The 23,251-nt window shown below is 36.8% G+C and overlaps 1 protein-coding gene across 2 annotated transcripts in view; it reads right to left on the bottom strand.

The window, feature by feature from the left end:
- Positions 1 to 23,251, bottom strand: part of ATP2B1 (ATPase plasma membrane Ca2+ transporting 1) — a 117,128-nt gene that overhangs the window by 24,086 nt on the left and 69,791 nt on the right. For both annotated transcript variants that reach the window (XM_087814500.1, XM_087814501.1), the window contains exons 6-15: positions 19,651 to 19,791; positions 17,100 to 17,138; positions 16,167 to 16,328; positions 14,543 to 14,757; positions 11,632 to 11,874; positions 10,005 to 10,246; positions 7,043 to 7,280; positions 2,191 to 2,370; positions 1,472 to 1,559; positions 988 to 1,094 (exon numbers count right to left, since the gene is read on the bottom strand). In XM_087814500.1, coding sequence (XP_087670626.1) covers positions 988 to 1,094; positions 1,472 to 1,559; positions 2,191 to 2,370; positions 7,043 to 7,280; positions 10,005 to 10,246; positions 11,632 to 11,874; positions 14,543 to 14,757; positions 16,167 to 16,328; positions 17,100 to 17,138; positions 19,651 to 19,791 — 1,655 coding nt within the window. The remainder of the gene's footprint in view (positions 1 to 987; positions 1,095 to 1,471; positions 1,560 to 2,190; positions 2,371 to 7,042; positions 7,281 to 10,004; positions 10,247 to 11,631; positions 11,875 to 14,542; positions 14,758 to 16,166; positions 16,329 to 17,099; positions 17,139 to 19,650; positions 19,792 to 23,251) is intronic.

Here is a 23,251-nt window from a genome sequence, read left to right as displayed (position 1 = left end):
AAACTAAATTAAAATTAAATAAAATGCTTAAATTTTCTATGGCACTGAGGGTACAAAGATTCATTTCAACACTGAAAAACCGGAAGAAACAGATTCAAAGATGTAACAACCTAATTTCAATCATTAAACATTTATGTAGCATATGTATTTCATGATATCCACGTTATAGTAAATGCTTCACCAGGACTATAGCTACAGAATGGAAGCATCAGTACAATATAATAATGAACAATTTAATTTTCTAGTGCTTTAAACAGTCAAATGTAAACTGAGAACTTGGGGAAAGAGGAAGGAGATTTTTTCCTATAAAAAAAGATTACATTTATTTATTTATTTATTTATTTTTAAAATATATCTTTATTGATTTCAGAGAGAGGAAGGGAGAGAGTGAGCTAGAAACATCAATGATGAGAGTCACTGATCGGCTGCCTCCTGCACACCCCCAACTGGGGATCGAGCCTGCAACCCGGGCCTGTGCCCTGACCAGGAATTGAACCCTGATCGCCTGGATCCTAGGTCGGCACTCAACTGCTGAGCCACGCCCGGCTGGGTAAGATTACATATATTAAATATAAAATGACACTCAGGTATTCTTAGGAGACATCTTCAGTTTTGTGGAAGATGTTCAATTATTCTTTTAATTTTAATACATGTAACTGTTCTGAGCTTGTCTCATACTGAAGGGAACTGTTGCAAGGTTCAGATGAGATGACCAACACTCATATACAGAGCACAAGGTAAATGTATGACCTTATTATAATTGTTCAAAAGAACTCATCTTCCAGCCAGATTTCACTGCATCAAATAAAGTTAGTGTATAAACTAATTAGGCTTATAAATCAATTTAGGCTTATATATTATTCCTCCAACTAATCTTGAGACAGTATCTAAAATCAATTGAAATTTAGTAAAAAACAACAACAAAAAACCAACCAAGCAAACAAAAAGCCCAGCCAGTAAATTACACCTGAATAGGTAAGTTCCTACCATTGCAAATCCAACATCCGCTTTCTTCAGCGCTGGACCATCATTTGTACCATCACCAGTTACTGCTACAACCTGACGTTGTTCTGAGACAGTGCTGTCGATTATACCTGAAATAAAAGTAAATATTTGGGCTGTAAAAACATTCTCTTTAATTAATAAGGTGATTTTGCAGAATGTCAGGACAAGCGAGTTTTACAGACTCAAGGTTAAAAATAAATAATTAAGCAAACACAGAGCAATGGAAACTGCTGAGATACAGGCAAGGAGCAACTCCAGAAACAAATGTTACAGTAGGAGCAATATCCTGTTTTAATCACTGAAGATTAACACATTGCCCTCAAGGATCAAAAGGAAATGTATTTAGATTTTATTGGAAAAGATGGTATCCATGATTTGACCTAATATTCATCATCTATTACTATTTCAGGAAGCAAAGCCTATTTCTATATTAAGATATTGTGAAATAACAATAAAATCTACTCACCTTTAACCAGTGTATGTTTGTCAGTAGGAGATGATCTTGCAAGTACTCGAAGCTTTGGCCAAATCTTGTCTATCCGCTCTTGCTCAATCTATAAATTTTTGTCAAAGTTAATATGTGCCCAAACCTAGTTTCATAATTCCAAATTAGTTATCTAGAATATGTATCAGTGGTTCTCAGAGTTGTGGTTAACAGCCTAGCAGCACCAGCTATTCCTGGGAACTAGTTAGAAATGCAAATTATTGAGGAAGGCTCCAGTTTTATCTAATTAAATACTCTGGGTGGGGCGTACCTATCAGTATGTTTTAAAAAGGTTTCCAGGTAACTCTGATGCACACTCAAGTTTGAGAAGCATGCTATATATATCATTATAAGATCAAATTTTAAAAATCTCCCCACTGCCTATGAAAATGGAAGCTCCTTAACTCAGCATGAAAAGCTCAGAGTTTGGGGTCTCCTAAAATATGTCCCATACTGACCTTTCCAAAGTCAACTCCTATTACTCCCTTATACATTTTATTTCTGACACTTGGCTAAACTTAAGAAAAATGAGCGCTCATGAATTTGTACCCTTTATTTCCTAAAATGCTCATGTTCTGCTTGCTGAGGTGCCAGCTGCATTTACTCATATGTAATGCCTCCTACACAGTGCATATTCAGTATGCATTTGTCAAATGGAATGTCTAATACATTAAAAATACTTAAAAAATAAAAACCCATACCTCTCCTTTTTCATTTCGTATTCTTCTGTTGAAATCTTTACCTTCTATACATAGGAAATCTTCCCCAGGATGTAAAATACCACATTTGCTGGCAATAGCCCGAGCTGTATTAATATTATCACCAGTGACCATCCGCACAGTAATTCCAGCTCTCTGACATTTCTTTATTGCATCTGGTACCTAGTTTAAATGGAAAAAAAAATTTCTCTTACAAAAGAAAATTAGTATTTCCAGAAGAAAAAAAATCCCAGTAAACAAATATGCATTACCTCATAGTCCCATAAATGACAACTTTAATTACACCTCAATATTCAATATTTCTCTTCTACTGCCAGAGCCCTAGTTCAGGCTTCATTTTCAGTTGTCATCCAACTTAATCTGTTTGCATTATTTATTTACTAAAGGCTTTTAAAGCACCTTTCTCCCTGGCAACTATCGGGTAGTTCTCTGGATGGCTTCCGACCTTTCTAGTCTTACTGTCCATCCATAAAAAAGCAGAGTAAATGTTGGGGTTCTTTACGTTATGGGTAGCTCACCTACTCTATCTTCAACAACCACCTACATGCTAGCAACTTTCAAATCTATTATCTTTCCCCTACCTTGTTGTGAGCGCTAGATTCAGTTTCACGAGAAAAGTGGGTATCCAAAATTTGGGTGTCCAAATTTTGTTTTCTAAACCTATTATCTAACAGAAACCTAAGGGTCACCTGACTTCTTCCACCTCCCTTACCCTATACACCCTGAAGGGCAATAGATTTTACCTTTTTCCCAGTGCTTGATGCCAGAGCTATTGCAATAGCTTTTTAATTCATATCCGTCTATTTGTTCCTTCTTTAAAACATGACATACTCGACAGTTTTTTTTCTAATATACTTAGAAATATATGATGACTCCCCTACTGTTATGTTATAAACCATAAAGTTCTCAGTATAACAGAGTATCACACTTGAGCCTCAGAATGCTCTTCTCAATTTATCTAAAACTTTTCTCTATTATATATAACTTGACAGATGAATGATCTCCGTATTATTTCTGTGCCTGTTTCTGCAATTCTCTTTGCTTAGAAAACCTTTCCTGCTCTTCTCTAACCAGAAAATCCACACTGATCCCACCAGAGCAGAGGTTGAAAATGCAAATGCAGGTACATAAAACAGGGCTACAGAGGTAACAGAGCAAAACATGCTGAAAGTGACAAACTCTGAGAGGAATGCCTAATAAAAGCTACTCAGACCTAGCCTATTTTTACCATGGGGAAATGAGCTCCCACTGATGACAGAACCCACAATTTTAAAGGAAAGCGATAACCCAGGTTTGTGTGTGCTCCCTCAATGTTTAATGTTTTAAACACACACATGTGACTGAAGGCTTAATTTGGCCTGTAAGCTGTTTATGACTTCTATTGTAAATGCAGCTTAAGTGTAACGTCTCTGGGAGCTTTCATGGCCTACCTAGACAGAACTGTATTATACATACCTCTATTACAGCGCATTACATCTTATTATAGTTATTTGTTTACCTAAATTTTCAGCAAGTCAATGAGCTTCTTGAGGATAGAACCCTTGCCTTCTTATGCTTGCATCACCAATGCCTAGCACAATGCCCTTCATTCATTTAACAAATAAGTCCCTGGCATATAACAGGAGCTTAGTATTTGTTGAACTACTGAATTAAATATCTCTGGGAAATAGTCATCCTTAGGTATTTTCCAGGGAGGAGCATATTCTAGCCAGGGTACTATGGGACCATTGTGTTTTAAAACATGTATGTAATTGAATTACAACGTAAGTAAATATGTATCTATAAGTTTTAGGATTTACAATATAAAAGTATATCCCTCCATGCAGTCAACTCTTAGTCATTCAAATCATTCGCGAGAAACACCTTTTGCATTCACTTTAATACTGACCAAATGCCAGGCAGTATGTTAGGTGCTGGTGGCGCAGAGGTGAGTGAAAGGACAGAGCCTGCCCAGATTATTAAAAAATAAATCAATAAATCAGTGTTTGATCTTGAAAATGCTGGTCTGCTGTATAAATGTAATGTATATCTTGATATCTTATTTGAGATAAAATGTAACCCAAATTTGTCCATCTAAGGCCCCGGTGATCAGGTGGAATCCTGAGATCTCTTGGAAGAGGGGGGCAATGAGTAAGAGGAAGAAGCTGGTCTCAGGTTAAAACTATGTGGCAAATAATATTTAAGAATGGCAAACTAGCATTTATTAATTGGCCACTAACCACCAAACACTTCCACTTAAAACTCACAAACTACCTCCACTTTTACAGATAAGAAACTGAAGAGAAGCTAAGTACCTTGTTCAAGTACCCATGTATATGCAATTAAGCTGGATTTGTCCCAGATAATCTAATTAATCAAGATTCTCTACATCAGAGCTGCACAGTGCAGAATACTTGGAGAAAGCTGTTTCATATTACACTGTCTCATTTTAATACAAAAGTATCCCTCTGATTTTGTGATACTGGAAAAAGTAAGCACCACTTACATGTTTTAAAAAGATAAAACTCTCCATCAACCTCAATGCCAAGAACAAAATAATAGTAACACATTTTCCAAGGGACAAAAGTTGCAGAAGTCCTGATTTAATGTTACCTTTTAGATAAGATTTAAGCCATAAGTCAACGCCTAAAACATTGAGTGGTTTTCCTCTGACCAACAGTTGGCAATAAATGATCCACTTTGATGTTTCATAAGCATTTGAAACTCCAAAACCCCAAACTGAATGTATCTTGATCTCTAAATATGCTGCTTACTATCTCCACCCACCCAGTCAAGCAAGTTAGAGACGGACTCCCCCTTCTAGAAGGTGTCTAACTGTGGAGACACAACAGTCTTAAAGCCTCTTTACCTACATCCTTTCCTCAGGAGACCTCCTTTAACCTCAAATGTGAATGCTTCAGGCTAGACCACTTTCAGGCTCCTAGGTCCAAATGCCTACTTGACATATCTTTGGAAGTTGCAGACATGTCAACAATGTTAAAAACAGTATTCCCCCGTACTCTGAAATCACCCCTTCTTTCCCTCTCTCTGGCCACAACTGTAGCTCTAAGCCACGATCATCTCTCGCCTGGAATTACTGCAATGACTTACTGGCTTCTCTTCTACCCGTCTTTCTTTCTAGTTCATGTCTTACCCAGTACCCGAAAGAGTATTTTAACAATATGAATCCTGTCACTTCCCAGCCTGAATTTCTTTTAGTTCTGGAATAAAATTCAGAACCCTTATTGCCCAGGAAGGCCAGAGGTAATCTCATCGGCCCTTCTTGTCCACAGTTGGCCACACTGGCCTCCTTTCCATCTTTGAAATAAATACTTTCTCATCTTGAGGCCTCTACATATTTTGTTCCATTTGCCCGGAATTCTCTTCTTGCCACTATCCATGTGCTGGTTCACGTTCAGCCATCAGATCTCAGCTCAGATGTCACATCCTCAGAGATTCTTCAGGTGGCCTCCCTGTGACCTTATTTCACCACCCTGTGCTGTCATCCTTTACAGCTCTGACACGTGTATTTGTCCTACGAATGCCCTCCCCCCCCACGCCACCCAGAATGGCAGGCCTACGCGGGCAGGGACCAAGTCTCGCAGAATGTATTTTCACTTGGCACATCTATAATTTCGTCTGGCTATAGTACTTCTCTAGAATGTACGCTTCATGGCAATCCTGTAGTATTTCCAGTTCTAAAAGAGCGCCTGCGACTACGCACTGGGGGTTTCTTCGCTCAGAATGTGCTTACTGCTCTCTCTCTCTTGGTTTAGCTTAATACCGCCTCATCCTCTAAGACTCAGAACAGGTAATTAACCTCTAGGAAGTTTCACTTGACCACTCCCGTGCTTAATATAGCACAGTGGTCTTTTAAGCATATGTGTTTTAGACTGAGCCAGGATTTAAACACAATTAAGCTCTAGGGTCTAAAGTTTGCCTTGACATATCTTAACTCCTTTCAACCTGTCACATGAGAGTAATAATAATTCAGAGAGGTGAACATTAAAAGAAATAATACATGTAAAACACTTGGCCTAGTATCTGGCCCACAGAACTCAAAAGATGCTATTACTTTAGACTAGGTTGAGGGATCATGCTCCGTGCTCATATAACATGCTCTCTGTATATCTAACAACATACTAACACTTGGATGATAATTATCCTATGTTTGTCCATCCCCACTCAGAACAGTGACTTCTTGAAGGCCAGAGATCAGATCTCAAAAATCTTTATGTCTCCAGTATCCTAGTACTGGACACAGGAGTTGCTCAATGAACTTAAAAAAAAAAAAAGATGTAGAGAAGAAAAGCTAAGTCTAGAGCTGCATGCTGTCCAATATGGTAGTGAAATGTTTAAATTTACATCAAATAAAATTAAAAAAACTCAGTTTTTCAGTTATATTAGCCACACATCAAGAACTCAGTAGTCACAGGTGGCCAGTGGCTACTGTACTGAACAACATATAGTACATTCCTATCATCACAGAGTTCAGCTGGACAATGCTGGTCTAGAGCCTGAAAACAAAGAACTTAATGGTATCTGTTATTTAACTTAATATAAACTGGAAAACCTACTCCGCTGAAGGGACTACGCTAGGTTATGGTGTTATAAACATAGCATCTCAAATAGAAGCTGTCGAAACTATAAAGGGTAAAACAAAAACAAAAAAAAGGAAGATAAACTATAAATAGTATTGCATCACAAACACTATTATTTCACTTATCTTGGGATCACATAACAAAAAGTAAAATTGTAAACACTAAGAATTTTACTAGGAGAGTGGTCACAGTCAGTGCCTAGGGCCACTATAGTGAGATATTCTGCACATGCAGAGCACAGGACGCTTAACCACCTCGGGTCTCACTGGGTCTTCAATCCCCACGACAGCAATGCACGTGAGCCCGGTGACAATATCGTTCTCATTATCCCACTCTGGTTCTGCTTCTCCGGCTGGGAAATCTCTGAACGCAAGACATATGGTTCTCAAGCCTTCTGACGCCATCGGCTCAATCACGGTTTTTATAATATCATCACGGTCCCTTGGTCGGAACACTTTTGCCTCACCATTAGCACTCAAGATTTTGAAACACCTAAAAGGAAATGGTGAATCCAAACATCAGTAATGAACAGAAATAATGGTTAATGCCATTTAAGGGAGCTGGAAAGGCTAGAAATCGTGGGGTGTGGTATCTAGAATTTAGGGCATTACATGTGTTGTATTTTTACGTAAATCATCCTCACTTTCACTCTCCCCTTTACAAAACAGACAGTTCTAATTTTTATGGTTCTCCTTTGATAGTGCTCCACTTCATCAGTTACTCTAATTATCTAAACCTTCTCTTTTGGAAATGCAGAGCTTTTACATTTTCACAAAGAACCCTATTGACAGAGGGGAATAAACTATATGTGCCTATCCATTTGGGTACAGACTTAGACAATAATAATGATTAATAAAAATTTCACAAATATTTTATTATTTTGAAGAGCCAAGTTCAATCAATCCCTTACCTGAGACACAGTATCATCACCTATACTGTTTTAACCATGAAAGAAAAAAAAAAAAATAGCTTATTTTAAAATAAGCATTCTATTAGAATGAGAGATAATGTCAAAATAGTTTTATTGTCAGTAGCACTAACCACAACCTTTTGATGATGTGGTAAATAAAGTCACACTGTAGACTTCCCTTTTCAAAGTTTATTTTCACACAGCCTCTCTCTGCTCCTCCCCCTTGATGATGCCACCTCCTCCAGCTTCTAGGCAGGTGATTTCCAAATCTACATTTTCCGTTTCGTTTTCCAAAGCTCTCCATCGTCCCACTCAGGAGCGGTATCAGTTTCTTAATCTTACTGCCTGGAAGCCTAAAAGCTGCCTCCTCACTGCCCATCGAGCAGACGTCAACAGCACCCCAATAATTTCAATATACAGTAAGTCCTCACTTAAACATCGAAGGCAGGTTCTGTGACTTTAAGTGAAATGATGTGTAAGGAAACAAATCTTACCACAGGCTAATGATACAAATAAAGATTAAGTTCCTATGGTATCTCACCAACTTTGTAACAAATGATGGTGGATGAAACTATGTTATTCGAAGGCCTGCTATAAATCTAAAATCTCACCTGAGTCCTTTTTTCTCATCTGTATAATATTCCTTCATTAAGTCCTATATATTTGTTCTCTGAACAGTGTTTAGGATGTGCCTCTCCTTTCTCTTCCCGCTGCTAGTGGCTTCCGCCTCACTCTTTGCGCTAGAGCTAAGTATAGCAACAGCCTTTTGACATCTGTCTCCAGCCCATCCTGTCCCCCCCGACCCACCTTATTTCCTGATGCAAGAATTATCTTCAACGACAGCTTTGATCATTCCACTATCTGATGAAAAACACACTTCAGTCACATTATCTGGCTCACTTAACTAAGTTTTAATTGCTCAGCCTAAGGTTTAAGAGCCTCTACAACAAAATGTAAGCATCGCTTTGGAAACAGTTACTATACACATACTATATATCAGACTCCATGCTATGTTTTATATGCATTGTTTCATTTCACTGTTACAGAGTTGGTAGTTATCACCCTCTTTTTCAGTGGGGAAAAATGAAAGCTAAGGAAAGAATTTGCCTAAAATCCCAAAGCTAGTGAGTTGTGGAGAAGCATCAAAGCCTGACTGGTTCTTGATTTAAAAAATCTCCCCTGTATTCCATCTGCTACCCAGCAAAATGTAACCTTCCACGCTGAAATCAGACAACCAAGCCTCCTGCGAAGGGCGAAGGGAGCGCTAGGCGGCCTGTGTGCCGCAACGGCCCACGCCCTCAGCCGAGCCACACCCCAGCTATCCCCTGCCACGGGCCTGCTCCCGCCTCCTTTCCTCGGACACGGCTTCCTTTCACCCCGATGCTCTCATTTCACACCAAAACCTATCTTTCGTAGTAGAATCTTTCATCCTAAAACTTTCCCGCTTGTCATATGCTGCCTTAGCATTAATTTTATACTTGTCTCTTAAGCCTATTAGACCACAATCCGTCCAGTATTCATTAAGATAACAGGTTTATATATAGTCCATGTGAAAGCAAATTAAAAGTGGAAATACTGTAAATGTTATAATTTCAAGTGCATTCTATGTTTCCAAAATTGCTCTTAATTTTTTTAAAGTTCTTACTGTAATTAAAGAAACAAAAATAATTTTAATACCTATAATAGCACATAAACATTAGAGAAATTATAAACATTTAATATTAAAATTGAAGCTACTTATCTGTATAAGGACAGTAAAAAAGAAAGATTACCATTCAAAATGAAAGGAGATATTTAAATGTGACACCACTGCAGCACAGGTATGATAAAACCTCATCCTGATATAAAAGGAGAATTCTCAAGATCTAGTTGTAATGCTTTGCTATTTAAAACACAAACGTATCATTCATTTATCACATATTGAGTCTGCTGTCTTCAATGCAGTGCTGAATATAAAAACTTCAGTTTTTCTTTATAGGAGGCTGATTTTTCATGATCCTATATAACAATGAAATCAACACGTCTAAAAACAAATATCAAGTTTACTTTATTAAACCTACCAGACTGAATGTAATGGGCTTATTTCCCTGTAGCAAAATACTAAGAAATAAAAGAAACTGGAATATAAAAATGGAAGAATACCATGGGCAAATATTTGGATACCATTAAAATTTACTAAAAAGCTCTGAGGTGTCATCAAATGCCTCATATTCACAAAAAGGAACATAGCAACAATAACAACATAGTAGGTATTCCATAAAGAAACTGTAGTTAGCAATTTATTCATCTAAGCATTTCACTCTTACTTTTTCAGAATTATCTCAGATGCACCCTTGCTGAATATTCGATAACTTCCATCTGAATTTTTTAGGACAGTACTCATGGACTTCCTAACAGAATTGAAGGTGTAGACTTTGTACAGTGCTTCTTCTGGTATTTCATTTCTAACATCCTGATAATCCCGTTTTAAATCCAAAAGAAATCCCAACAAGGCACATTCAGTTTTATTACCAACATGACGAGGTAATCCACCCTCTTTCTCTGGTGGCTGTAAGAGAAAAAGGTTTAGAAGCTAGCTAGTATCATCTTGTTTCTCTATGACAGTTTAATTTATTACATAAAACAGAATGCAACATTGTAAAACAAATGACACAGGAAACTTCTATTAATATAAGCATTTCAGAAAGGAGCACAGCAAGATGAAGAAGAAAGGAGCTCTGGGATGAGAATGACATGGATTCCAATCTCAGCCCTGCCCGTTACTAGCTGTGGGAACTTTCGGCAAGTTACCCACTAGCTGTGGTCCTTGGTTTCAGCATCTGAAAAACAGGAGCACTTATGACCTAATAATTAAATAAGACATGTGAAATTTAAAGTTGGTTCCTGACATGTAGTGGGACTTAACTTTTATTTCTCTCATTTTCTCTTCCTGTTTTCACTCAATATTTATATTAAATAATTCAAAATTAGATCTACTTTACAAATTTTTATGGCTTGAAATAAAAGTTGATGTATTAAAATAAAGCCCTGTTGCCTTAAATATATATAAAGGCTTTATTTTTTCATAGTATTTTCACAATTTTCACCTCATATAATCATCATGACAGTATTAAGGGCAGATGTGACTGTCCTTACTTAACAGTTAAAAGAAAGTAAAGCTCAGGCTTGAAGCTAGTAAAAGGCAAAGCTAGATCTAGAACCAAGATCCCCATTACTTCCCAGTCCAATAATCCAATTCATGCACATTTTCACTAAATGACTTGCAATATTAATGTTGTTCATGGTCTTCATCCATAAATCACTAGAACAATATCAAGTGAAATAATTTCATGCTTTATGTTATAAATAAGACTTTTAAATCTTGCAAAGTTGAAAATATTTTACTCTAAGATAGTTTAAGTCTAGAATTACTTTACTGAGCTAGTTCCAAAAGATCTAAGCATCACTTTACAGGTAGGATCTACTGAGAAACCAAAAAGAACATATAGCAAGTATATGGAAAACATTACTTTAAGTTGCATCTGGCCTCAAAATTTTCTCTAGAAAATTGAAAGTTGACTTTCTGCAAAAGTCTTATTAGTTTTGTCTATAAAAGTAAGATAGCCTGGTCTTTCACAAAATGAGCTTAATAAGAATTTAAAATTAAGAACTTGTTCTGGTTATTAGGCTTGAGAGTTTCTAAATACAGGAAATTAAAAATATAGGAGGAGAAAATTACAAGTAAACAAAATGTATCTGTTGGCCAACAGATCTTACTTGCAACACAAATTGTATCAAAGAAACATATACATTATATGGATATAAGCCTTTTAAAAACAACACAATTCAGTTCTTCAATTTTTATATAGTAAAGGTAGGTCTAACGAGTTACATACAATCTAATTCCAAATTTAAAAAATCAATTTTCATGTATAATTTATTAAAGAAACCTACCAGTATTTTTGATGTATAAGCACAATTCACAGAAATTCCTGTTACAAGATAGGACAAGATATTTGGTGGAATAGCTTCTGGTTCAGGGACCTTTTTATAATGTTTTTCATTTATGTAAGCTTGAACAACTGTCATTCTGTTCATTGTCAATGTTCCTGTTTTATCTGAGCAAATGGCTGTGGCATTTCCCATGGTTTCACAAGCATCCAGATGCCTTACTAAGTTATTATCTTTCATCATTTTCTACAGTGACAAAAAAAATCTAGTTAAGCTACATATAAAACCAATAGCCTTGTTACATTAAAATTATAACTGCTTTAAAATCAGAACAAAAACTCCAGCTAAATACAGATTATAGAGTAAGAGCCAACAATTTAATACTGGAAGAATTTTAGTATATTTGACCTATTCAAATAAGCGTTCTGAGGTTTCAATAATTTGACGACTGCATAACAATCTAGTAAATGAAAACAGACACCTGCACGCATCTGCAAATCACACTGAGTCTACGCCGCCTCAGACAGCTTCTGCGAAGTGTTCTCGCATTACAAGCATTACAAGAGCAATGACAATCTGTTCTCTAAGTACAGAGGTACTTAGAGCACTGTGATAGTATATTATGTTTAAGGATTAAGTCACTTTAAAAAGTAGAAAACAAAAGGTTCTTATCGATCACCAAGGAAAAAGTAGCTTGTATCAATTAAAATATACAGGTTGTGGGCATGTAGTTGCTTGATTTTTTTTGGACTGATAGACTGAGTTAGTATCCCAAAACCAGAATGGGTCATTTTGATCTTTCCCATACGCTGTTGCACTTGGTATTCTTGCCCTTCAGGTCATCTCTCTCTTATTTACAAGAACAAAAAAGACAGTTTCTAAAAAAATTAAGAAACATAAATAGCCCCAAAAAGGTAATTAAGTTAAAATACAGTGCTTGATAATTAATTCTCAAAACATATGTGGAATGGATTAAAAGTAAGTTTTTTCACTACTACTATGCAACATACTGCCAAAAAAAAAACCCTGGTTCCTTGAAGAAATAAATATGGGAAAGATGTGTACCTCCCAAATTACTTGTGATCTGAATATTATAGATTAAAAGAATGAAGCTCTTCCTACAGTAAAGAAAATGTGTTCAATTTTGCAAAGCACTAGCAGAGGATCTATAAAGGCTACACCTCAGTGAAAGAAACAATAGTTGGTAACATTTAAGCTAAATGTTTAATAAAAGCTTAAGGAACAGTAGTTAGCCCTTTGCGGTCGTTTGTCTACTCTCAGCCACCAAAGCTTTTTTACCGTTCCGGTCGTATGTCTGCTCTCAGCCACCACAGCAAGGAACAGTACGAATCTTAACTCTATTCACTCATGTATCAGTTCATAATTTCTCTTGTTTATCCTTCATAATCTTGCATGTTATGTATCACTGCTCTTTCAATGGAAATTAATTCCGACCAGTACGACACCCATGTCCAAATTTAATACGACCGCAAAGGGTTAAAATGTTCTCATTCTCTACTGAGGGAACACCAATCAATCCTGCTTGTATCTTTTTTATCAACTGAAAATTTGGTATCATTAACGACTATTCAAAATGAACTAATGATAGTAACGGTAAAATGACTGATCAATGTGTCTAAATTGTTTATCCCAATTATTTATAATTATCTTAAAACATCAAAAAAGGACAAATAGATAATTATGTTGTATTTCATCATCACCCTGATACATTTACCAACCATCTTACTTTTTGAAACAAAAAAAAAAATGTTAAATGTCTGAAAAAAACACCTCAAACAGTAATAGAAAATATTCTTATCATGACAGGTCTATTGTAAAGTACTTGGGAATACTGGGGACAGGCGTGCTAGAGCAGAAACTATGACTAATTACTTCATATCGCTCAATGTCATCAATGCTACTTAAGGAGAACTGCTAATTAACAACAGAAATTGACAAGGGCAGCATTCTTCCAGTAAGTATAATTTTACTTACAAAGCCATTTTGAAAGACCAAAATTGTCCAAGCTAAACCTTTTTAAATCACCTTTTCCATATAAAGTATAAAATTGATCAAAATTAATCAATAATCTTCAAAGAGATTATTACTTTAGCTAAACAGCAGTTAGGAAAACCAAAGCGCATTTTATAGCATTCTACTTGGAAAACAAGAAGGACTGAGCTACTGTAAGTCGAGTAGTCAGAGAAGGTGACATCTGAAGAGACCTGAGTCGAGTAAGAGAGCAGATGATTCGCAGGAAGGAACAAGTGGGCTCTGAGGGGGGAACATGGTTGGGATATTTAAAAACAGCAGGAAGACCGGTGAAGTAGATCAGGAGGAGGAAGAGGTAGGAGATTAACACCTCTGGCTATGGGAAGGAGCTGGGGTTTTATTCTTAGTGTCATAAAAAGCCACTGAAGTTTTATGCAAGGAAATAATATGGTTTGAATTACCTTTTTAGAAACATGAGTCTGCCTACCCTGTGAGGCTGGACTGTGAGATAACGGGAGTAAGAGTGGCAAGAAGGAGGCTTTAGATAGAAGGTTGGAATGGAGGGAACCCTCTCTTTGCTCTTATACCACAGGTAAATGACATTCTTAACCTGACAAGTGAGAAAAAGGAGGGGACATGACTTGACAACTTAACTACTATACAATGACAATTAATCCAGAAGCTTGTCTAGCAGAGTTGTACTTAGTTTTGCGGCAAGGCGGTCCTCCAAGAAATGCACAGGTCTCTATGTGCAGGGGTCTTTAACAGAGAGGGAATCAATGACAGCATTTCTAAAGCAAACAAGTATAAACTTATGAAATTCTCTTCCTTTCAGAATCAGAAACAAGAGGAACCAGACGTGCATTCCCTACACCAGTGGGGGCTTTAAACTCAGTGTGTCTCCTTACCCACGTCTACTTACCTTGACCGAGTAAGCCAGTGAGATAGTCACCGCAAGTGGAAGACCTTCTGGCACGGCAACCACTAAAACCGTAACTCCAATAATGAAGAACTTCACAAAATATTGTATGTAAATCGGTGTGCACTCGGCAAGCCACGGTCTCTTCTGAACCCAGAATGTATCAATTACAAAATATAATACTAGAATGATAACTGTGATGGCAGACATCAACAAACCTTTCAGTATACAAAGAAAAGAAAAATGTAATTATTTAAATATTCCAGACACACTACCCGCTGTCAGTTACAAATTGGCCACTGGAAGAATTATAACTGATTTGGTAATACTTATTTTAACTTCTCTGGGAAACTGTTAACCTTTTTTGCACTTGACATTGTCATATATGTTCCAAGTATAGCCCTGTCCCCAGGAGAACTGGGAGAAAAGTGTTTCTGATTCTTTCCTAGACTTAACTGTATCTTCAGTCTTCTACCAAAGACAAAATAATAGGGAGTAACAAGAAAATACCAAAAGCCCAGCATAAACTTCACATGCTGGTAACTTACCTGTTGCTGAAAGAGAATCCAGTAAGAATCTGATGAATGAGGAGACTTGAAATGAAATATTCAAACCCTACCCTTTTTATTAAAAGAAATTATATGAATTATTTTTTAGTCTATCCTTACTCTTCATTAACTTACACAAACAAGAGTTAGTCGTGTATTATGTACGAATCATTTGCCTCTCTATTTTGTGGGTTAATTAGCCTCTTATCAATAAGTATTAAAAAATAAGGCAAGTCCACATACCTGGGTCTAATAACCCAACTGAATGCTTACTAAACACCCACCATCACTATCTTAAACTCACCCTTCTCCCCAACACTATAGAGTCAGTGTTACCATTTGCCTTATTTATTACAAAAAAGCAAATATTTGCTATTAGATGATAAGCTTCCTGAGGACAGAGCAGAAACTTAACTTTTTCCAACATAATCCTAAGAAGTAATAGGATCACGCAATTTTAGTGATTTTAATAATATATGCTGATTCAGAAAGGTGCTACTGCTGGAGGGCATGCTCTGTTTCTAAGAGCTTTTTTTTTTCAAGTAGAGTGGCTTGCTCAACATGTGTTTCCTAGTAATGGCAACAATTTAGTAATTTCAGCCTTACGAGGATGTTGCTCTAATCCGTTTAATTTACTAAACTATAACTTTTAGAAAAATGCATACGCTAATTTTTCATAAACAGTAAAAAGATGAACAAAATGTGTGGTAAAATTTCTTTTTATTAAAATATCGTTGGGTAATCTGCATGGAGTCACCTCACTGCTAGTCCTCTCTCTTGCTCCAAAAAATTCGGAGATAAGAGCATGGGCTTGCGGACTGGGCAGACTCGGGCGTTAATCCTACCTCGACCACGTATCAGCTAGTTGACAGAAGGCACTGCCCTCTAAGCTGCAATGATGAGGATCTACAGTAACTCAAAAGGCCTGGTACACTGTGGATAAATCTGAAAATATTTTTAACTCCATTTCCACTCACAAAGCAACAATTTTCCAGCCTTAAGTACGTCAAAAGGTGATTTTTAAGAAGGCAGTTAATGTATTTTAAAACAAAACACCTCTTTTCCTTTATATATCATACCTGCTTTGCCAATCTGAACAGCCAGCTTTGTAAGTTTTCCTTGTAAAACAGATTTTTCCTTTTTTGGCAAATTTGCTTTCTTTTTGTCTTTTTCATCACCATCGCCACCATCTTCACTCTTCAAGGGCTGCATTTCCATGGCTGCACCATCCTGGGCTTTTGCTACATTTAAGAGCAAATGTAATTTCACTACATTTTAAAGGCACACCCAACTTGACGTGGCGAAGCAAGTTTTGATAAAAATCAGTTTTCTTTTGGAAACTAGAAAAGATTTAAACACCCAGCTTTGTGTGTGCACGTGTGTGTATGTCTACCCAGAGAAAGTAAGACAACAGTGAGACTTGGTTGTGAAACTCCGTAGCAGACTTGGGAACGGTGTGCTACGTAGTACGGATGGGGTACAGGAAGGAAAACGAGGGTCCTTAAACTAAGAACTAAATACCAAATCATTTCTCTTCCCCTGTGTTGTGTTAGACCATGAGACTTAACTCCAAACATCACAAGTCCCTTCCATATAATTTATGACCATAATGCAGAACATTATGTATCACCTTACACACAGAGAAATACCTATGTGTACAGCCTCTTCAATGGATGTAAAAATATTTATGTTATGTATTTTATTTCTTATGCATTTTTGCTAGTAATGATACAGTAACCAATGTTATAATACCCAAAATGTTTAAGGTGAAAGTTACCGACATCTGGATTTTCCTACACTTCCTATCACAAATCACAACTGAAATCCCACTAACGCTGTAAAGGCAGCCCGACTAAGGCACTAACAGGGAGAGAGTTTGACCCAAGTTAATATATACTGTTGATTTCCCTGCTATGTGTGTCTCCCACTTTTGGATGACTACAGCACACAGTAGATATGTTTTTGGATATAATGAAAAGAAGCTAACTGTACTTTCATTCTCCTGAATTTACCTTTGTTGCGATTCTCAATAGCTCCATCTTGTTTCTTATCTGTAGGAACAAAATGGGAATTAAAGCTTTCCAAGAGAAATTAATACAGCCATGCTAAATTATGCAAAGGTAGCTCACATTTCCACAACAGCACCGCTATACAACGGTATGTGTGTTTGTGTGCGTGTACAGATTACAAAGGGTCTGGCTTGTAATGGCCTACTGGGTCAATCACTCCTTGAATCTTAACCATAGGGGATACTCCAAAATAATTTTGGCATAGTCTATACTTGTTTGGTATTTCCAGAAGACTTGACTCTTTTACGCTGAAATAAACCCAAATATAATACAAGAGGTTTTCAAACTAAATAGATATAATCCTAAGAAAGCAGAAAGGACAAGGGTAGAGAAAGAGGGAGAAATGTCGTAGAAACACAGTAAGCAGGAGAGCTTTGATAGGCATGGGAACAAAACCAGTATGCATAAAAGACAGCGGAGGCAACTAAGTAAAACTAGAAGGTGAGTGTACGATCAGTTGAGATAATTACAATAACTGGCTTAGATTTGGAGAAAAGAGAAAGATGAGAATGTCTGTAGCAACAGTCATCAAGGAGGGAATGATTTATTGTTTGGAAGGAGGCAGGAGGATATTAGAAATGACAAAGAGAAAGCAGAATCATTCAGTCTATTTTTATTCCAACTTCTGCTCTATCAATGAGAACTATCTTTAAATTGGAAAATGAGGAACAAATATGGTCAAGGTGGAACAGAGGCTCAAGATAAATGAGGAGATAGTAAGGGAACACCTAGCTACTTTCAGTGACCTCAAGCCTGGAGAGAGACCAGAGAGCGAGCCACATTCCAGACTACCAAGGGAACGGAGACAGACCGCCCTGGCCTAGACTGCTTCTGACTGGGAGGAGGGCTGGAAGTCCACAGGCGAAAACATGGTGTCTGGTTCTATTAAAAAAACACACACAACAATAACAAGAACAACAACAAAAACCATCCAAGGATCAAAAATGGTAGACCATGAGTTAGATATTAAATCCTGGGAATTCCCTTGACTGGATTAAGAAAAACAAGGCTATAAGGTATAAAAAAGCGTGCTTACTGGAAAAGACACTGTGGAGTCAGTAAGAACAAAGTCCTGACGCAAACTTCCCTTTCTCTTTTAACAGGGCCTCTGACTACATTCCTTTATATCAGGATGCAGCACAGTGTATGGTTAAAAGCACAGACTCCTGAGTAAGACAAATGGGTTTGATCTGCAACTTACTAGATCTTTGACCTACAGCAAGTTACATGACTCTATTCGCCTCTGTTTACTCATCAGGAAAAAGATGAATAGTCTTTACATCTTATGAAGTTGAGGATTAATGAGATAATGCATATAAAGCATTCAATAAATGGTTATCATTACTACTGGTTTTTAAATTGCCTTCCAGTCTTCCTTAAGAAACCTAAGGAGGCACATGGGAGGTCTGTGGCGAGGGACAGGAAAAACCTAGAATGTGGAGCCTGCTATCCTCACTCGAAGCACAGAACTTTCAAACACATTTTTGTTTGAAATTAAGGTTTTACAGCTAAACACAAAACCCAAAGAAAACACCTAAATATTTAAAACACTACTGTAGTTAGAACCAAGATTTTAGTACGACATGTTAGAAGATCTCGAAATACTTATGTGTGTGAGAGAAATATGTTCTTTCTTACTACTATAAGTAAAATTAAATAAATCTAAGTGGTTAAACCACAGTAAACTGCTGTTAACTTAAAGGGGGGAAAAACTTGGGAGTGATCCTGAGTAGAAGAAAAGTGTGATACAGCAGATACAGAAGCAGGGCGAGGGGAGGACTTTTTTTTTTAAAAAAAAGTACCATGCTGCCCATCTAAGTGATTCCGAGTTGTCTCCCTATGTACAATGGAGTTTCCTATAAGATCCTTGTAGAGGAACTATGGTTATCAAGTTTGTTGACGATAGATCACCTGGAGAGACAGCACATACAATGGGTCAAAATAAAGGTCTTCATAACTAGTGATGAGCTGAATATAACACGGCAAACACAATAGGTGTCAAAGTCAAGTCTTGGCCTTATGTCCCAAAAACAACTACATAAACACAGACTGAAAAATCTGCATAGTAGAAAACTTGAAAAATATTCAAAGCTCAATGAGACCAAGTGAATGAGGCTGGCGGAGAAAGCTACTACTAAAGGAGCAGAAAAAACAAGCAAATAGGAAGCAAGAGACTAAATCATTTTTCCGGTACGATGCCAAGGAGACTACACAGAATAAAGTCAACAGAAGTGTCCGAGGAGGTGATAAATTTACCCATGGCAAAGGGGACTGAGGCATTCGCTTACTAAAAGCCCTCCATGGACTATTTAATCTAAAAGAGAAACTTTCCCTCCAGCAACTCTACCACTTGAAAGGACAGTATTAGGTAACTGTGTAACTTGTAGAATTTTTCGTATCAACCTCAAGGAAGAAGTGTATGCTCTGTACCAGTTCTTACAATTCAGCTGCGTGTTTCCAAATACCAACTCCTATAGCACATGGCCATTCTTACTTTTCTTTTCCTTTTTCTTCTCATCTTTCTTCTCTTCTTCTTCGCCTCCAGCTCCAAGTAAGGTAAAGATAATTCCAGTTTGAGAATTGATACCTACGGCAGTAACTACCATTCTTCCAGAGCCTTCCATTACATGAGTACCTACAACAGAAAACTTGTTTTTTAAAATTTCAAACTTCAGTAACATTGTCTTTCAATATCCTTAAGGGTCAATAAAATAAACTCAATAAATAAGACATTAAATAAAACCTAAATTCTTATGCGTAGGGTTTTAACTCTGTAATCACTCATATCTGATGTTAATGCTCAACTTGGCCACTCATTTATCATGTGATATTAGGCAAATTATAACATCTTAATTCCTCGGCTATAAAATAGGTGTAAGTGATCCACAATGAGACTCAAGCCTGTAAACTCAAAGTGCTTAGCACAGTGCCTGGAATTTGTAGGGGTTCAATAAATGCTCAATTTTTAAAAATTACCACATCATCATCATCATCAGGACATTTTTCTGAGAAATACATTGCTTATAAAAGAAATATGCTTATTACCAAAGGGATTCCACAGCAACAGATGTCACATTTCCCACACCCAACCCCATAGCCGCTGCCTAACCCCGACTCCAATCCCAGCCTGCCGAGGTTAGTGCAATAGCCTTTTATCTCATCTATCTTTACAGCTCATCCCAAAGTCAGTTTTAATCTTCCTAAAATGCGATTTTTGTCCTAAGCTTCTCATGGCTCAAAAACTTCTGATGCCACACTGCCCACTGGACTAAGTGCAACATCTTCATCTTGAGAGCAACCAACTGCTCAAACCTTTCGCCCGCTACTTCAGTATAAAATTCTAGTACAGAAAGCTGGGGGGCAGACGGGAATACTGACTGTCCCTTACAACATTGTCCAGAGATGGCAGGCATTTTTATTCTTATTTTCTAGAAAACTTGCCCAAGGTTACACAAGTATTAGGTGGCAAGGGAAACAATCAACCCAGCTCTGTCAGAGGACATAATCTTTTTACAATGTAATGCCGATAAATTTGCTTACAGTTCTCCAGCTTGTACAGCCACATCTCTGCACCTTTTATCGTTTGTTAAAAGGCTTCCCATCTCTCTACTCAAATATTTTGGTGAATTTTAAGTAGCTCCCAAAACTTCACTTGTTTGTGTGGTTTTTTTAAAAACTCAAATCTTGACAGTCATCATGTATTTATTTGAATTCCTAGTTCATGGCCACCTGGAGGACAGGGTCTATGGCACCTACCCCCATCTTATGTAACAAGTCAATGCTCAAAGGGTATTTGCTAAGTAAGATCATAAAGCATATGTACTCACTTCAGTACTTAAGAATTCATACTTGGCTATTAATTAGGGAGTAACTTACCCAATATGAATTTTTAGGCCTTTGATTTTCTTGCTTTAAAAATCTATATTCTGAATATTTCACTAATTAGTTTCTTTGCCCATGAAAATGCAAGGGAAACAATAAATGAAATTCAGGACAGTTAAACAATATTTACTGGGTTAGCATTATACGTAAAAGACAGTTTGTTTCTTTTAATAACACTGGCTTTCGGCAGATTTCAATTTTTTATGTTCTGTTCTTCCTTACCACAGGTAGTCATACATTTGTTGGCAGTTAATATGCTCAAAATAACCAGTTTTTGTTCTGGTAATATCTCCACTGCTAACAAAAAAACTGCTTTTAAAGATCTAAATTTAAGAAGCCAAGAACAGCAGTGAGAGATGGCATCATGAGAATAAATTTAAAAATAAATGCATTTCATGTTTTTTGGTACATTTTTGGACTAAGGAAATAAATGCAGAAAAACTTTCCCACCCATACTGCGATAAGGGACTCTACAAAGTTATTTCTATATTTTCTTAAGCATGGAAAATTTATAGAGTTCTCTTGGTATATTTGGTGTGTTAGGAACCTGAGTCTACATAAACTTACCAGCCATTTCTGTGAAAACAGGAAAGGACCAAAGTTCAGTTAAAGGATGTCAACCTGAAGAGCTAAGTACCAGGTAAATAAGCTAGATGTACATAAAAGTCTATGAAGTATAAATGGCAAAAAGGCAAGAGGAGACTATTTTAGTTCACCAAATATCATGGCCCATTTAGTCTATGGAGGTAAGGTAGGATTACATGGCTTCCCTTTCCTTTGGAAAGATTATAGAATTTATTTGGTTGACATTAAATACCATTTCTTAGAAGCACAGCAAAGAAAAAGTAAAGTAAGTATACATTACACATAAGTATACTATCCTTATACATCCAAAATATTTCTGTCTATTTGGAATAAATCACAAGCACATCAATATAAAGAAAAACTCAAAGTACAAATGTTCTTAGTGGTATAGGATACTGAAGGCACACAAATCTCAAGATTTTTTCAAAGAAACATTGCCTATATTACAATAGAAACTTTTACCCTATTTATAATGGTGTTTATAAATGTACATACATGTTAACTACTCTGATTTTTTGAATAGTTTATTGATTTTTAGAGAGAGGAAGGGAGAGGGAGAGAGAGACACATCAATGTGAGAGTGAAACACCCCCAGGATCGAGCCTGAAACCCTGGAAAGTGTCCCTGACTGGGAAACAAACCAGCAACCTCCTTGTGCACAGGCCAATGCCCAACCAACTGAGCCACACCAGCCAGGGGTAATTACTCTGATTTTTAGTGGTGTGATATTCTGCAATATGCTTTTTTGGCATATATTTCCATATCTTAAAAAGGTATCAGTTAAACTTAGGTATGTGCCCCAAAATTGTGATTCTAACTTTACTGACCTCTGTCAGAGGTTTGACTTTGGTTTCAGTAAAACCATGTTAATCCAACTGAAATATAAAATTCACAGAGAACTGAAAAATTATAGCTGCCAAGTTATCAAATAGTTAAATCAGCAGGAATCTCCTCACAATGTATATAAAGTGTTAGCATTTCATTAACATCTGAAAATGGTAACAGAAGACAAAGAAAAAACAATTTGCTTCCTCCAAACTCTAGTATAATTCAATCTTCTGTATTTCAGAAGTCAGCTTCTAATTTTTCCCATCATTCCCTTCCATTTCATTTCCAATTAACCTTGGGTCAAGTTATCACACTCAGGCTGTTATAAGAACCTCCCAAGTAGACAACCACCTCCTCCCCTTTTCAGAGTACTCTAACCCATATAAATCCTTCCTTCTTCCATTCTCAGAACACGTCTTAACCATGTGCAAATTTAATCCCGCCTAGTAGATGTGATGCTGCTCCTAGACTTACTGTTAATTACTCATATCATCTTTGAGCAACAGTTTATGTTTCAGACTCCATCCTCAGTAATCTAATGCGGGAGTGGGATTAGGTAAAGTTTAAAGATTTTTATCAGTTCTTTAAAAAACAAAACAAAAATATGTCAGCAAAAACAGGGCAGCAAAGAGAATTCATTAATTTGCTTTAAACACATCCTTCAACTTTATACTTCAACAGGCCATATTTTAGTTTTATAGTTACATTAACATTAGCTAACACTGACCTGCAAATCTCTTGATTTTTTTGGACTCAGTTTCCTCATTTGTAAAATAAAGCTCTGGATTCAAAGATCTCTA

The sequence above is a fragment of the Miniopterus natalensis genome, chromosome 2 (assembly GCF_054644295.1).
Source record: "Miniopterus natalensis isolate mMinNat1 chromosome 2, mMinNat1.hap1, whole genome shotgun sequence".
Lineage (NCBI taxonomy): Eukaryota > Metazoa > Chordata > Mammalia > Chiroptera > Miniopteridae > Miniopterus > Miniopterus natalensis.
The sequence above is the reverse complement of the archived record's forward strand: the minus strand, read 5'-3'. Positions and strand labels throughout refer to the sequence as shown.